Raw genomic sequence first — 17,121 nt, forward strand, 5'->3', positions numbered from 1 at the left:
TAAGCACAATAAAAATCACCGTGCACATGCAACACTTCTTGCCACAAGCAGGAGTAGCACAATGACTAAGCAAAATATTGCGCTGCAGTTTTCAGAAAGCTACCTTCCCAATGCTGCCACTATGTTGCAGCATGATTCACATTCTATTAGGAGCCCTTGCTAGCACACTATTTACAGATTTCGGGAATTTACAGGGCAAACTTGTACCTCTGTCTGACATAGAGTAAAACATTATTTTTTGTATTCCAAATAGATACACGACTTAACCTATAGTCTATACTTTTATATTTGGACATTCAATAATAAACTCTTGGGATTCTAAATAGATATGACAATCCATACTCTGTACTTTTCAATTTGGTCATGCAGCACCAATCATTCGTATTCTGATTATGTACTTGACTAACCCATACTCCATAATGGTGAAAATTTTTTACAGAACTGTTAATTGCTCTTCCAGGTTGACCACATGCAGTATGTCCCACTTACACAGATGTTTGAGAAGATAGTTCCAGTAACCAAGTACACACATCTTGGATCCAGGTTTACTATATCTACAGGAGAATAAACGACCCACACCGTGCAGACAATAAGGAACAGCGTGACAGGTACTAACGGCTTCACTGCCTCACTGAATGGCCGCATCTTTCCTGTCCTATCCCGGTATGATCTATAATAACAAAATTAAAACAGTGTTATTGATGCAACTCACTGTTCATGAAAGCGCTGAACTGTTACTGCTACTGTTATGCTTTACTGTTCTCTTAATTACCATCAGAATCTATTTATTTTATATTAGAGATTTATTTAATGATGCTGTAAGCAGTCCAGTCTATATTTTATCATATGGTACAATGCTTAGTGGTGGATGTGTAAGGAAATGATTGTGTATAATTTGGGGTACATTTGCCTAGAGGGACTAAGGAATACCACGAAAACCTGTCAGGGTAACTAGGATTCCAGCTAAGATTCAAACCAGGCACCTTTTAAAAATGTTGTTACTGCTTGGAGAAACTTGACTGACAACATTACAGTCATTAGTGGTCACAGTATTAACATTTTGAAAACCCAAATCAACCTATATATTTTAAAATTTCAGAAAAACCAAACATGCCTCATTTACAATGACTAACTGGTTAACTCTATGTAGGGATATAAATCATGGCTTATTCTGAGAATCATATGGAACCTGATTATACTCTGTGGTGAGCTGCGCAGTCTTGCCTTGTTCTGCTTCCCTTTAATCCATTCCCCTCCCTTGATGTTTCTTTCTCTGTGATGTTTATGACACCACCTTTTATTCATCATGTCCTTAACTGCCCTATCGTCATGTAACCCAATCCTTCATATAGGGTGGCTTGGTATATTCTAGAAGGGACAGGCCCATATTATCTCTCTCAGTTGCTCAGACTGCTTTGATACCATTGTGGGAACATCCCACATACTACAGGTGATTTCTGCCCCATGCAGCAACCATGCAGGCACCACTGCATGACATCCTCTCCAGACCAAAAGTCAAGGGCTCCCACCCCATCACTTGGGCAGCGATGACAAACTCCGAGCACTCCTGGGGTCAACCACCGCCCTGCAGCTCGAGAAACTACCAATCCCCAGTACCGCAGTCTCCATATACTGCGACATGTCTACCGGGAGATCTCGGCTGTATGTTCCGGCGCCCCTACGTCTCTAAGTTTTCAGTTCGTCCATGATCTGTCGCACGCAAGCAGAGCAACAGCAAAGATGGTCGCACAGCGATTTGTGTGGGCAGGTGTGCAGAAGGATTGCCGCACCTGGGCACGTGCTTGCCAGTCCTGCCAGCGCTCCAAAGTCTCCCGTCAACTCCACTGGGCAACTTTACACCGCCAGCAACCCGTTTTCTGCACGTCTTTTATCAACCTTGTGGGACCCCTTCCGACATCAGTGGGCTACACATACTGCCTCACTGCAGTTGACTGTTTTTCACCCGCTGGCCAGAAGTCATCCCCATTCCTGACATCACAGCCGACACCAAGGCATGCACCCTACTGACCGGTTGGATATCACGCTTTGGTTGCCTGTAGACTATCACTACCGACCAGGGATGCTAGTTCGAATCTCAACTCTTCAAATCCCTGGCCAGGCTGTGTGGCATCCAGCTTTCATGTACAACCGCCCACCACCCAGCAGCTAACGGACTCGTGGAATGCTTCCACCGGACACTGAAGGCAGCCATCATGTGCCACGCAGACCAACGGTGGACTGAGGCGCTTCCCCTGGTTCTCCTTGGAATCCGCACTGCATTCAAGGAGGATATGCAAGCATCGGTAGCTGAGCTCGTGTACGGCAAGCCCTTAAGAATCCCCAGTGAGCTACTAACTCCAGCTACCGACCCAGTGGATCCAGCACACCTCATCACAGAGCTCCGCCAGCACACAGCCTGCCTCCGACCAGTCCCAGCAGCACGCCACGCCTCCCCAGCTACTTTCGTGCACAGTGATCTCGAGAAGTGCACCCACGTCTTCCTTCGGCGGGACTCAACACGCCAGGTATTGGAACCCCCGTACAGTGGCCCCTACCAGGCCTGTCATGGAGAGAGAAGACACTGCAACTCCTCGTGCGCGGAAGGCATGTCACTGTATCAACCGACAGGGTCAAACCGGCCTAATCCTACAAGAGACAGACCGAGGGAACAGCATCAACCCACCAGCCGCAGCGACCCCAACCGTACGACCACCTGCTATGCCAACAGAGTTCCATACAAGGACTACACGCTCCAGGCGCCACATCCATTTCCCCGCTCGACTGAACATACGAGCATCAATTTTTGCGAGGGGGGAGTGATGTGGGAACATCCCACATACTACAGGCAATTTCTGCCCCAAGCAGCGACCACTGCACGTCGTCCTCTCCGGACCCAAAGTCAAAGGCTCCCACCCCATCACTTGGACACGTAAGCTCCACAAGGCATTGGAAGAGTGCAAAGCGAGTTTGTCATGCACCCCTCTACTGGCCCACCCAGATCCATCCGCGCCACTTGCACTCATCACAGATGCCTCCACGTCCGCCATGGGTGCCCTGCTACAACAACATGTAAGGAACATCTGACAGCCCCTCGCCTTCTTCTCAAAGAAGCTTAACCCGGTCCAACACCATGAACAATTCCTTTTCACTCTTGTGGCTACTGGGCTACTGCCATTGTAGGCACTGCAGTTTACTTTTACTAACTGAAGGTTGGCTCCTGCCCGCTGGAGGTGTAAGGGATTGGGGGTTGGGAGCCTTTGTTGTGAGCTGTTGTTATAATTGTGGTAAGCTTTGTGCTATGAACCCCATCACAAGGTATCTGATTTATTGCTACTTTCCCTTTTGGCCACTGTGTGATGTCTGATGGTCATAAAAGTAAGTGGTGCATAATTTAGTTTGTTCATGTACATGTAACCAACCTCTTACTCTATCTGTGAGTTAAGTTTGTTAGTGTATATTACTTATGTTAATTAAATTACAGCAGAATGCATGTTACATGTATTTCTTTCATTGTACGTTGTTAGCTCTGCCAAGGGCATGACTGCAGTAGCATGTTAGGCTACCTTACATCATTTTATCCAGCCATATTGTTCAGATTAATTCTGTATCACACTGCTCCCTGTGATGTTTAATACTTATAAGTTCCACTTTATGACCAAGTGAAGGAGATGTGCAGCTGAATTTAGATGCTTTGCTTATGTTTGTATGTCTTGTTTTTTTTTTCATATATCTATTTGATGACATACTCTTTCAAGCATGCCTACTATTTTTAATTTGTAGTGTTTGTAATTCTAGTGTTTGTAAGATTTCAGAGAGGTGGTTCTAGAGACAAGACTTTGGCCTGCAGATATTATTACCACCTTAGTCCTGCTTGTGTTTTAGACAATCATTTCATCTATGGAGCACTGAAAACATAAAAACTGAATCAGAAATGATAAAGTGGGCCATCTGTCGACTATTTCAAACAAATGATGCCATGGCAAAAATGCAGTTTTTAAATGTTAAAGTTTGTGCTTCTACACACAGTAACCACTGTGCTTTAAATGGATAAAACTAACCCAAAACCATGACCCATTCTCTGCTCTCTTGTCCATTAAATCGATATGAATCTTATGAGTACAAAACAAGTATAATCTACTTATATATGTAGGTCGTACCGAAAGTCATGAGCAACTTTTTTTTGCATGCAACCTGGAAACAGCAGACAAAAGAGAGTATGGTGGTAGGTGGAACCAGCTGTTGTGTTAACCTTGAGTGTCTTGTGATGTCAATAGCTTGCATCATGTGACCAGTATCACTCCCAACAAACTGGCCAAAAACCATATGTCGTTTTGCCCGCGTGCTGTCATCGAATTTCTTGTGAAAGAGGAAATCCCTGCTGCAGAAATTCACCAGAGACTTCAGCGTACTTATGGAAGTGTGTGCATGGGTGCGAGCAGTGTTCGAAGATGGGTGAAACATTTTAAAGATGGGAACACCAGCATCAAAGATGAGCCTCGGAGCGATCGTCCTTGAACAGCCTCAACTGAACGCAACAAGGAGACTGTGGATGAGCTCATTCAAGATGACAGGCGTGTGACTGTGGAGACAATAGCCTGAAAACTTGGAATAGGGCACAGTGCAGTACAGGAGATGATTGAAAGCTTGAGCTATAGGAAAGTTTGTGCTTGTTGGGTCCTGCGGTTATTGACTGAAGACCACAAAGGTCAGCGAAAAGCCATCACCTCAGAACTGCTGCAGAGATATCAACACTAAGGCGATGATGTTTTGCTCTGTAGTGTGACAGGTGACAAAAGCTGGTTTCACCATTTCAAGCCTGAAACGAAACAGCAGAGTATGGAATACCACCATTTGCATTCTCCACCAAAAAAGAAGCTGTGAAGGTGATGGGCACAGTCTTCTGGGATGCAGAAGGATTTATTCTGGCCGAATTCCTGGAACCTGGGTAAACCATCAATGCTGCTCATTATGTCCAGACCCCGCACAAGCTCCGTCGTGCATTGCGTGATAAACATCCGAGACAAGATATCATCATCCTGCATCACAACACTCACCCCCATGCCGCTCGCCTCACATTGGAAGCAATTGCAAAGATGGGGTGGGAAGTTCTTCCACACCCCTCCTATAGCCCTGATATGGCACCCTCAGACTACCATCTTTTCGCACTTGTGAAGGATCAGCTGCGTGGACAAAGTTTTGAGACAAGGGAGGCAATTCAGAAAGCAGTGCGTCAGTGTCTTCAGATGGCTGGAATGGAATTTTACAGAAGGGGAATTTTCAAACTCCCAGAACGTTGGGAGAAATGTGTACAAAGAAGTGGTGATTATGTGGAAAAATAAAGAAAGGTCTGTAGATTGAGGAGGTGTATTTGGTTTGTCAATAATAAAGCATGTTACTTTACAAAAAAATTTGCTCATGACTTTCAGTACGATCCTTGTATATTTCATAAGGACATTGGTATGTTTGATGCCATGGCATAGATGTAGAATTTTAGTTCAATTACCACTGTGCTTTAAATGGATAAAACTAACCCAAAAACATGACCCATTCTCTACTCTCTTGTCTATTAAATATACATGGATCTCATGACTACAAAACAAGTTTAACCTACTTATATATATTCCATAAGGACATTGGTATGTTTGATGCCATGGCACATATGTAGAATGTTAGTTCAAACATGTGACCAGATGAGATCCCACCTGGCAAGCTGAATTCCCACACCTGACGGCCAAATACTGATGTAATTACAAATATGAGAATGGCTACCTGAAAATCAAAGAAACACTGCATCAGAAAACTAAGAAATATCAGCAATGTAGGATTCTTAGTTAATTAAAATAAAAATATAGTTCCTGATGTTTCCCATATAATGTGAGTCCTACATTTTACAAGGTGATCCATTAGAACTGTACTCTAACAAAGAACATTTTTTACATCTCAGGCTACTGACTGTGGGCTGCATAAACTTGACCTTGTACAGAGAACTCCTTCTTGTTTATTTTGGAAAGCATAAAGCATATACACAGATATAGCGCCATGTTAGGTGCATCCCTTGTCACCAAGGCATGGCATATCCTCAGGTTGCAGATGGAGAATATGGCCTCCAGATATGGAAGGTAGCCACAAATATACTGAATAAGCAGTCATGGACAGTAGACGGGGGTGATCCTCCAGCTTGGGGGTTGGGCATGGGGCTACCAAATCCTCATCGTAAAAAATAAGCTTGTTACGAAAATTCTTAAGAAGCCTTAGATCTGGACGGATTCCTTGGATAAATGATCTAAGCAAAAGACAATGGATATGGATTTGGAATGTCAGAAGTATATATACGGCAGGTTCACTCAGGGCAGTGGCAGAAGAAATCTCAAAATATAGGTTAGGTTTAGTGGGAGTTCAGGAGGTTAGATGGGATGGAGACGGAACTGAACCACCAGGCAAATATACATTTTTCTATGGAAAGGAAAATGAGAATCATGAATTAGGCACAGGCATTTTCATACGTAAGAGAATCATATCAGCAGTTAAGGGTGTAGAGTTTGTTAGTGATAGGATGTTGTACATAACACTAAGATGTTACTGGTGTGATATCATTGTTCTGAATGTTCATGCCCCAAGATGATAAAATTGATGATGTGAAGGACAGATTCTACAAAGAACTAGAGTGTGTATTCAATAAATTCTGCAAATACCATATGAAAATTTTGTTGGGAGATTTTAATGTCAAAGTAGGTAGGGAAGACACGATACTGTTAAGAGGGAAGTATTGTATAATATTCTCATAGTTTGGGGTACCCATTAAAATAGTTAGGGTGATTACAATGTGTTTAAATGAAATGTACTGTAAAGTCCATACAAGCAAATAATTTGTCTGATAATTTTCCTGTCCAAAATGGTCTAAAACAAGGATATGCTTTATCACCACTGCTTTTCAACCTCGCTTTAGAATGCCATTCGGAAGGTCAGGAAAACCAGGTGGAGCTGAAATTAAACGGGACACATCAGTTGCTGTATATGTGGATGATGTGAACCTACCGGCTGATAACACAGATACCACAAAGAAAAACACAGAAACTTTAATTGATATTTGTAAGAAGGTTGGTCCAGAAGTAAACACAGAGAAAACTAAGTATATGTTGCTTGCTGTCTTGCCACCACAATGTAGGGCAAAAGACATAAAGATAGCTAACATGTTTTAAAATGTGGCACATTTCAAATATTTGGAAATGATAGTAACATATCAAAAATTGATTATGGAGGAAATTCAGAGACTTCATTTGGGTAATGCTTGCTACCATTCAGTCCAGAACCTTTTATCTTCTCATCTGCTGTCTAATAGCATAAAAATGAGAATATACAACTATAATTTTGCCAGTGGTTCTATATGGGTGTGAAACTTGCTCTCTGACATTAAGGGAGGAACACAAAATGAGGGGGTTTGAGAACAGGGTGCTGAGGAGAATATTTGGATCAAAGAGAGCTGAAGTGATGGGAGGCTGGAGAAGATTGCATAGTAAGGAGTTTTATAGCTTGTACTCTTCGCCAAGTATAATTAGGATGATCAAGTCAAGGAGGATGAGATGGGCAGGGCATGTAGGATGTTGATGGGAGAGCCATAAGGAAACAGACCACTAGGAAGAACAAGATGTAGGTGGGTGGTATGGACTGGACTGATCTGGCTCAGGACAGGGACCAGTGGAGGGCTCTTGTGAACATGGTGATGAACCTTCGGGTTCTGTAAATTGCTGAGAAATTCCTAAGTATGCATGTGTAAATGTTTATATTTTTCTTTGAAGTGTCACCCAAGAAAAATGAGTGGACAGCTTATGAAGAGTTCAATGTAAAGAATTTTTTTAAACTGATTACACTGGATGAAATGCCCATCGTAGCATGGTTGGTTGAGGCACTATGCTAAAAGCTGGAAGGTCACGGGATGGAATCCCAATGAGGTGGATTTTTTCAATTTACCTAATCCTTCCAGCCACACTTTGGCCCTGGGGTCGAATCAGTCTCTAACAGGAATGACCACCAGGAATATTCTTGGGGGTAAAGGGTGGCTGACACGTAATGCTGACAACTTTACCGCTATCTATGAGCTGTCTAGAAAACGTGGGAACCTCAACATCTCACAACCCTATGGACATCCGTGGCTTGTTACAGGGATATTATTATTTTTTTATACTGGATTAAATGAAATGGAAAGTACATTAGAAATGTATGATATGCTAATGTTAGTATTACAAAAATCAAAACAGGTAAATCACCCAATCCCATTTTTTAATTGAAACTTCACTTCTGTAAGTGACAAATTAATTTGTACAAATATGTAGATGAGTTAATAAGTAAGTTACAAATTGATGTGGGGTACTACATGTTTGAATGAGGCACTTGAGGCTATCACCACTAGATCGCAGCATTAGTCCAGTGGCAATTGATGACATTCGACATGAGACAATTGATGTTTACAAAAGTGAAACAGCAGTTGCAAGATGGCGGCGCCTGTGAGTGAGTTTACAACCCTCATGCAGTGCTCTGTTGTGTGATTTTTGTGGGAAAAAGGTATGGAATCAAAGAATATTCATAAAGAAATGCTTTCTATCTATGGTGAGAAGTGCCTGTCACGTAAAGCTGTTTACAATTGGGTGCAGAAGTTCTATGAAGGGCGGACACTTACCAAAGACGAACACCGCATTGGCCGGCCAACGAACATTGCCACAGAGGCGAATGTGTAGCGGGTTGAAGACTTAATCCGAGCAGACATAAGGGTAACTATAGATGCTATAGCCACTGCTACTGGTTGTTCACATGGCATGGTCTACCTCATAACTGGTTAGGTTTTCACAAAGTGTGGGTGCTGCGCATGCTGACCTCACAACACAAAATGCAAAGAATGGGTCTGGCATTACAGCATCTCAATCACTACCACGATGAAGGACATGATATGCCAGTCCCGAATTGTCATAGGTGATGAGTCTTGGGTTCACCATTACCAGCCCAAGACAAAGCTTGCATCAATGCAGTTGAAACATCCTGCGTCGCCTGCCAAAAAAAGTTTAAGGTGACACCATCCTCCAGGAAAGTGATGCTCGCAGTCTTCTGGGATCATGAAGGCATACTGCTCACCGAATTCCAGTCTCAATGACAAACCATAAATGCAGACTCCTACTCTAACATCCTCAGGAAACTTCGTAACGCTGTTCAACAGAAGTGACCAGGACTCCTCACCTCATGCTCTTGCATGACAACGTGCATCCCCATACTGCCAGCAAGACAAATGAGACGCTGCAAAATTTCAAGTGGGAAGTCCTCAAGCATCCTCCGTATAGCCCTGACCTTGCTCAAAGTGACTTCCATTTGTTTGGCTCTCTTAAACATCATCTTCTGTCTGAACATTTTCCCGACGATGAAGCTGTAGAAAGGGAAGTCACCGACTGGTTCCGACAGCAGCCCAAAGAATTTTATGCTGCTGGTTTTCACGGGCTTGTGAAAAGATGGGACAAGTGCCTCAATGTACAGGGAGATTATGTTGAGAAATAAAAGCATTTTTCAGATCAGTACTCTTATTTGATATAAGTTCTACATCCATTTGTAACTTGCTCATTGACCTACCCTGGTACTTATTAAAGAGACACTTTGGTATAGGAAAATATAAAAATCCTGCCATCTGTTTTTCCCAACACAAATTACTGGAAGAGATGTCAAAGAACATAAAGACCGAAAAGCCATATAGCTTTCACCATGTGACCATAATGTGGCGGTATATTGTAAAGCTGTTGGCACATGGCTTCCCACCGGGTATCTGTATGGGAGAAATTATGAAGTCTGAAGTCTTCAGACTGATATGAAAGTGTTAAATCGAACATGAGGCGATATTAAGTTAATGTTTGTACATGCAAAATAAAGCAGGAAAATTAACTCCTGAACACATCATTGCAATATAATGAAAGACACTGGCTACATGAATTCACTGATAGTTCCTGCAACATATACGAGGCGGCAAGCAAGTAATGACACTGAAACAAAATAAAAATATGCAGCAAGAGTATTATCCTGCATGAGACCATTACAGATGCACTGATGTGACCTTGGCAGTCTGGCTAACCAAAATCAATTAGGACTATACAGTTTATGTCACACTCTTTGCGTGATGAGGAAAAACTCAGATGGCTGGATGCCTACAAAGATTTTTTGCAAACAGATATTGGTGATCCTGGTTCTCTAAACACCATCATTAATGGGGATGTTGAGAATTGTGGACTCAGCGACGCTAACACAGGCGCATGGCCAGCGGTGACATACCAGCAGAGCAGCTGTGTTAGGCAACCATTCCCTGTGGAAATGCAAGAGCATAGGAACTGCTGCCACTGCTATGGTCACAGGCCAGTAAACACTATGGCCCCCCCGTGACGTAACAGAGGACGCTGTTGTTGCTAAGTGGCAATGAGAAACAGTATAAGTAGCAGCCAGTGTGAGGTGAGTGCCAGGGCCAGTGTGCAGTGGGTGCCAGTAGAGGCCAGACAGAAGACAGTGGAAGCCAGCACGGAGAGTTCTACAGTATATCGAGAGTTGTTAATATGGAAGAAGTGACTAGTTCAACATTTGGTGTTACAGTTACGGTGTTGAGTAATAAAGTGACGTCACAAGAATACACCCCTCGAGGTCTTGTTTCACGACAGGAGATGAGTCATGGTGCTTCCAACATGATCCTGGGACCAAAAGACAAAAGTGTAGAATGTCAAACATACAATACACCAAGCGCAAAATATCATGCATCAAAATCATGCTGATTACACTCTTAGATTCCAAACAGATAATTCAAAAAGAATTTGTGCCAGAAGGAAGGACTGCCAATAGCGAGTACTACCAAGGATTACTGGAACATCTGTAGATCAGAATCAAGTGTGTGAGGCCAGCTTTTGCACAACAATATGCCTGTCCACACAGTAATCGATATAAGGTCATTTCTGGTCACAAAATGAATCACGGAAACTTCGTTTGAAAAGTGGCCAGTTTGATATCATCAGTGGCATTCAGATGAATACAACATGGCAGAACTAAATGCCAATATGGCAGACAAGTTTTCAAGTTCTTTGAAAGTTTATACAAACCCTGTAATAAATGTATTCCATCTGTTTGGGGCCATTTTGAGGAATACAAATAAAAAATATGTTGCCTTATGCATCACTGTTTTTATATTGTTTCAGTCTCATAAATTTTTTGCTGCACTATATATACTGTGCCAACGGGATGACAGACAAATGTGTTAGGTAATTATGCGTAAGTTAATCAGCAGTGATAAAATATAAACAGAAGTTCCAACTTACCACCATTGAGGCATCATAACCCCATGGCAAGAACAGTACACCTGTAATGTGTTTCTCCCAGTGAGAGAGATAAAAATTAACAAATATATTCCACAGACAGAAGTACATTCGGAGCGGAGGTATACCATTCATGCTACGACCAAACACAGAGTACATGCATGTTGGAATTAGGAATGCTGTCCATGAATCGAGTCCATGGTCAAACAGTTCACCCAGGGGACCAGTAGTCTGGGTCCGTCGAGCCTGCTTTCCATCAATACCATCTGCAATGCATTCAAAGACAAAAGTCAAACACAATAAGTAAACTCTAAATAACCAAAGCTAAGGGAGGAGAAAGAGAATGCAAATAATCAAGGGACATGAGATCTGATGTTAGTCAGTCATTGTTGTGGTACCAACTAAGATTTTGCATATGTGAACATTCCTTCCATGCATAAAGGCTGGGTTACTGGATTAAAATTTGGGGCATGTGGCAGCATAGTTGGTTGAGGCACTGTGCTACAAACTGGAAGGTTCAAATCAAATCGGGATCAAATCCCGATGAGGTGGATTTTTTCAATTTATCTGTTCCTTCCAGCTGTACTATAGCCCTGGGGTCGACTCAGCCTCTAACAGAAATGAGTACCAGGAACATTCCTGGGGATAAAGGGCAGCCTGCACGTAAGGTTGACAACCTCACCAGCATCTATGAGCAGACTGTCTAGAGAAAACATGGGAGCCTTGAGGTCTCACAACCCTAGGGGCCTCCACGGCCTCTTACAGGGATAGCTTTCCCTTTTTACCTTTTTTTTATTTCTCCTGGAAGTTTTAGCTAGTTGATACCATGAAAATGACAAGGAAAGCAACCGTATTCAATGGGAACTTAATAAATATCCATGCTATCTAGTTTAACTACAGTACGGTGCTACGATGTTTGATCTAGCTTGGCCATTTTCAAGAAGCTGTCTAACGTAATAAAAGGAAATTACTGCACACAGTTTTACACCATTCACAAATCTCAGAGCTTTGTCCAGAATTAGTTTGTTAAAGAAGTAGTAAGATGGGATAAAACACAAGTACAGAGAATGGATTTGATTATCAGATAAACAAGAAGCGGTTAAAGTAGCAGCCTGATACATATTGTTTTGAAGTAAAGAAGAATGCAAACTGGGTTACTTTAGACTAACAGAGAAGAACAGTTTTACATTTTCTTGCAGATAATGTAAGTCTCCAAGCATAACATAAAGAAATAACTAATTCCTATTAAATTATGATTTTTATGTTTATTATTAATTAACAGTATCACATGATTAGTGTTTCTCTTAATGAAACTGATGAACCTAAACTTCTAGTGAGGGACTGATTTGTCCCATAGCCTATCTGGTTGTAGGTGTACAGTACAGTTAAGTATGAGTAGACATAGGATTTGGAATGAATACTGAAGTTACTGAATGCTTATATCTGTAACTGCATATGATTATAACAAAATCACTAATCCAAAATCTCTGCAAATCACTACAGAACACGCTAAGCCATCTCAGTTCGCTCTGTCTTCACCAGTCACTGTTTGGTAGTAGCTTCTAACAATGGAGATTCCTCTGCTTCTGTGTTCATGGCCAGCCAAAACCTGCAACTGTTGACAACTCACAACTAATGGCAAGACTTTTTCACTTATGGTCCTAGGTACAGTTTGCATAGAAAACACCGCTTCCCACAGCATGTGTATTGTTATATGCATATCCAGTGCCATGGGAATGTTTTCTGAGTCACTGTCTAGCAATGGTGGCCTCTTCTGTCTCCGATATTCTGCCTTTCAGAAACCGTATCCCAATATTGTAAATGTAGGTTGACTGATGGTGTCCTTGTGGATCTGTAATTCTTTCTTTGTTACGTTCGTAATGCATGCATATTGCTTCAAGACCCCCCCCCAAAGGTTATATTATAATTATGTCCTAATTTTTGTTCATCTGTTACAACACTCGCAGCTAAGAAGGGAACACACATCACAAGACATGGTTTATGCAGAATATAAGAAAAATGACCCCCATAGTGGAAGAACCACACACAAGTTTTAATTATGACACATAGGATGAATAATCTTAACAAGTTTTAGTGTGTGTATATTCACTATAGTTGACAAATACGCACTTTTAAAATACTTTTTAAATAATTTTATAAAGGCAAGCAATGAAATAGATTAGCGTAATTTGGGCACCTGATGATGGCACTATGTTCCCGAAACATGTCGTGAAGTAACAGGTGAAATTGAGTGCACTACAAGACGGCAACTGTATACATATCATGGATGAAAATCAGTGCAACAGGACGCTAAAATACAACATCTGTTAGGAAATTATTTTCTTATATTGATATATACATGTTTCCTTTCATGTCCATGACATGACTCTTTCTGCTATAATAATAAACCTTCTTCATGGTACCTTATATTTCTGTGCAGTGGTGAATATTATTCAGAATGAGCTTTGCTTGCTGTTTCATGCCGGTTTCTTGCTTGGCTTATTCTCTGACCCTCAAGACGGAGGCAACATGTTCCTCTGAAACGTTATGTGCCTTTGAACAGACTACACAGTGTTATATCCAACATGAGAGAACTTTTAATAACCACTGCTGTTGAGAATCTCAAACCCTACATACCACATACAAGCTTCACTTTAGAAGCAACTTTATTTAAAGGTCTAAATGATAGATCTTTCTCAGATTTTCACCAAATTTTGACCCACTGAAGCAAGGAATTCATCTAAATAATATTTACAAATTCAGTTCCTACGTCATGCTGTCTCCATTAGAAACTGGTTAAGAGTTCTATAGGAAAATAATCACTGTTTATTCATATAAAACATAAATGCACACTGTGCACAAAATGCAGTTTTCAAATATTAAAGTAGGTGGAACAAAGAGTATACCCTGTGCTTCAAAGGAAGACCACTTTATTTAAGAGTATAAACTGGTTATCTCTTCGGTTCCTTGTCAGATTTTAATAAAGATCCATTTATGACACATCTATTGTACACATATCACCATGTGGCTATCATTAAATTCAGAACCCACATTGCCTACAGTCGATTAACTCCACTTCTTCTTAGACACATGGTCCACCAGTCTATCCAGCTGCTTTACAATGTCTCTGCAACAGTTGAAAGTTTGTGTCTAGATTGCACTAGTACAATGCGTTCAATGGTTGAGGAAACCTGACAACATGGAGGAGCAGGAACAACGTTCCTCACAGATTGCTGCCGTAACTGTCGATAGCAGAACTGAGTCATTAGCGCTGATAAACGAGCATCATCAGGTGGCCTGATTTTGTGACTGCAGTAAGTCACATTAATAGTCAGCCTTTGTTAGTGGTGTTGATAGGCGGTCGACAATTATACTGATATGAAGTTTACTACTGAACAGCATGTTTATTGTTGAAACTTTTGCCAGGAACACTTACAGAAAATGTAACCGTAAGTTTCATCATAAATATCCTGGCTCGTCAGTTCGCAAGACAATGCTAGAGCACATGTGGCTAATGCAACCATGGTCGCAATATGGGAAGTGTTTGAAGAGTGAATACTGAGTAGGGGACTGTGGCCTCCCAGATCTCAGTTTTTGTGATTTTTATCTTTGGGGAAACCTGAAGGGAAAAGTCTACAAGTATAATCCTTGCAACACTGAAGCTCTGCAGCATGAAATAACATGTCACTTTTTCACAAGCTTGGATACAAACAGATTTGTGGGAACCGGTCATTTTGCTGGTACTTGGTCAACCTGAACATTTGTCATCTTCAACTGACACTCGAGAGGCCTTGAACCGTGAATGCCACTCAAAAACCACTCTCTGGCTTAAAGAATGTTCTCAATTTACAGAGCTTCACCCAAAACTTGATGCAGACACATTACTTGATTTTGCCAACCGTCACAGACAAAACAACACACAAAGTCGAAAAAGCACTTGTGTAAAACAATGTGTGTACAAAGCATGGTGTCACATAGCAGGTTGATGCAATAGGCTTGTGGAAGTGTGGCCCTGGCCTCCCTTCTCATCTTCTTTCACTGAGGCAGTTACAACAATAACTGTCCGGGAACTTAACGATACCATACATTTTTCTTTTCTATATTAGGATATGCTGCATAGTTTACTTGCAACATTTCATCATACAAATAGCAAGTTGAGTCTGGATTCTTGTTTCTGATGCAATAACCAGGACTGTACTCCCCAAGGCAGGACTTCCACGATCCCTCTACTCATAACTTTCCTCATCCACATACCATCAAAGTGGCTGTGAAGGGATTAGTCAGAAGCGTATTCACATGTAGCTGCTAGCAACATAATACTATTCAACTGATAATGGACTTCATTTATTTATTTTCAAAGTCTCCTTCAGGTTCACTACGCTTCTTCATTTGGAGTGGTGATTAATCTGTGGTTAAGCTTATTTAGCTTTTAGTAGTGATGCCAAGAGTGTAAGTCAGAAAACTAAATTACAGCTATACAATTCTTTATCGGAATCCGTCGTAACACAACAACATAACAGTCAAGGTCAACATTAGCTTAGCTACATGTTTCGGCATTTAAAGCCATCATCAGGCAAAATACCTGGTTACCACATTCACATACTATTGAACTGCATTTCATTGTGACAGTAGAACTGGATAATTGACAACTATGTTACACTATTAAATACAAGGTATAAAAATACAATGAATTATAAAATTATTATAAAACGAAACTTATGTAAAAAAATATGGTTAAAAACTCTTCATGTAATATTTCATATTGTGACATGTTGCGCAACGTGTCACACTGCTCCCTCCTTAAGGCTGTTCATCCCATATAGCCTAACGGTGCATCCCTGTTAATTTTCTTTGGAGGCTGTTCTTGCAGCATCTCATGTTTCGGCTACTTCTCGCAGCGACTATCATCCGGCCGTTACAACAGCTCCCCTCTCAAGACCTGCTCGTCTCGAGCGGTTTCCTAGACACTAGGAAGTGTCTACCGCACTTCCTAGTGCTATTGACCTCAAGTTTCCTGGATTCACTGGCCGTTCCCCCCCCCCCTTAGCACACAACACCATATATGGCCTTAATCGCTGTCCACTGCTCCTATTGGTCCGTTCTCCCTAACCACCCCCCTGCCTACCTCGTATATAAGCAGCGCCTTTCACTTCCTATCACTACAGCTACTGCTCTCTGCATTCCAAGCCATTCAACTGCTCTGAAGACGGAGGCGATACGTTCCTCCGAAACGTCGGCCAAAACGAAGAATACACGGCGCCTAAGCCCAGAAGATGACTTTCTTCATAGTCATCGCCGCGAAAACCTCAAAACTTACAATTTCACATAGGTTTCAGATTCAGCAAATATTTATTGAACACAGCTTTTACATACTTATGAGTACAAATATTATCTACTACTTCACTGTTATAATTACTTCTTGCACCAGTAATCTCAGTGAAGTCTCCTATTCCTTTTTTTGGATGCGTGCTGGCTTCTGTTCTACTCAGAGCTACACTAAGAACTGACTGACTGACTCCAATGGATGCTGGAACTTCACTGTTACTCTGGCGGCTGCTATATTTCAACTGACTGGTCTCAAGTCAAAGTCAAAGTCACATTGCGACTGACGGTCAGTCAGTCAGTCTTGGCGACAAGTCCCATCTGGGACTCATGATCAGATATTTATTACTGTTCGACAGTTACAGTCTTGTTTTTGTGGGGCACCCTCTCTGATGAGAGGACGGGTCTGTCTTCTGAATATGCTGCTGGCCCTTGCCAGCGCAGTCTTTCTCTGGTCCAAGTTCCTTGGGATTCGTGA

General features: G+C 41.7%; 1 protein-coding gene across 2 annotated transcripts in view; it reads right to left on the reverse strand.

Moving 5' to 3' along the window:
• LOC111872113 (ethanolaminephosphotransferase 1) overlaps positions 1-17,121 on the reverse strand; it is a 72,645-nt gene that overhangs the window by 30,349 nt on the left and 25,175 nt on the right. For both annotated transcript variants that reach the window (XM_023865687.2, XM_023865686.2), the window contains exons 4-6: positions 11,325-11,587; positions 5,612-5,769; positions 490-670 (exon numbers count right to left, since the gene is read on the reverse strand). In XM_023865687.2, coding sequence (XP_023721455.1) covers positions 490-670; positions 5,612-5,769; positions 11,325-11,587 — 602 coding nt within the window. The remainder of the gene's footprint in view (positions 1-489; positions 671-5,611; positions 5,770-11,324; positions 11,588-17,121) is intronic.

Source organism: Cryptotermes secundus, unplaced genomic scaffold (assembly GCF_002891405.2).
Source record: "Cryptotermes secundus unplaced genomic scaffold, Csec_1.0 scaffold417, whole genome shotgun sequence".
Classification (NCBI taxonomy): Eukaryota; Metazoa; Arthropoda; class Insecta; order Blattodea; family Kalotermitidae; genus Cryptotermes; species Cryptotermes secundus.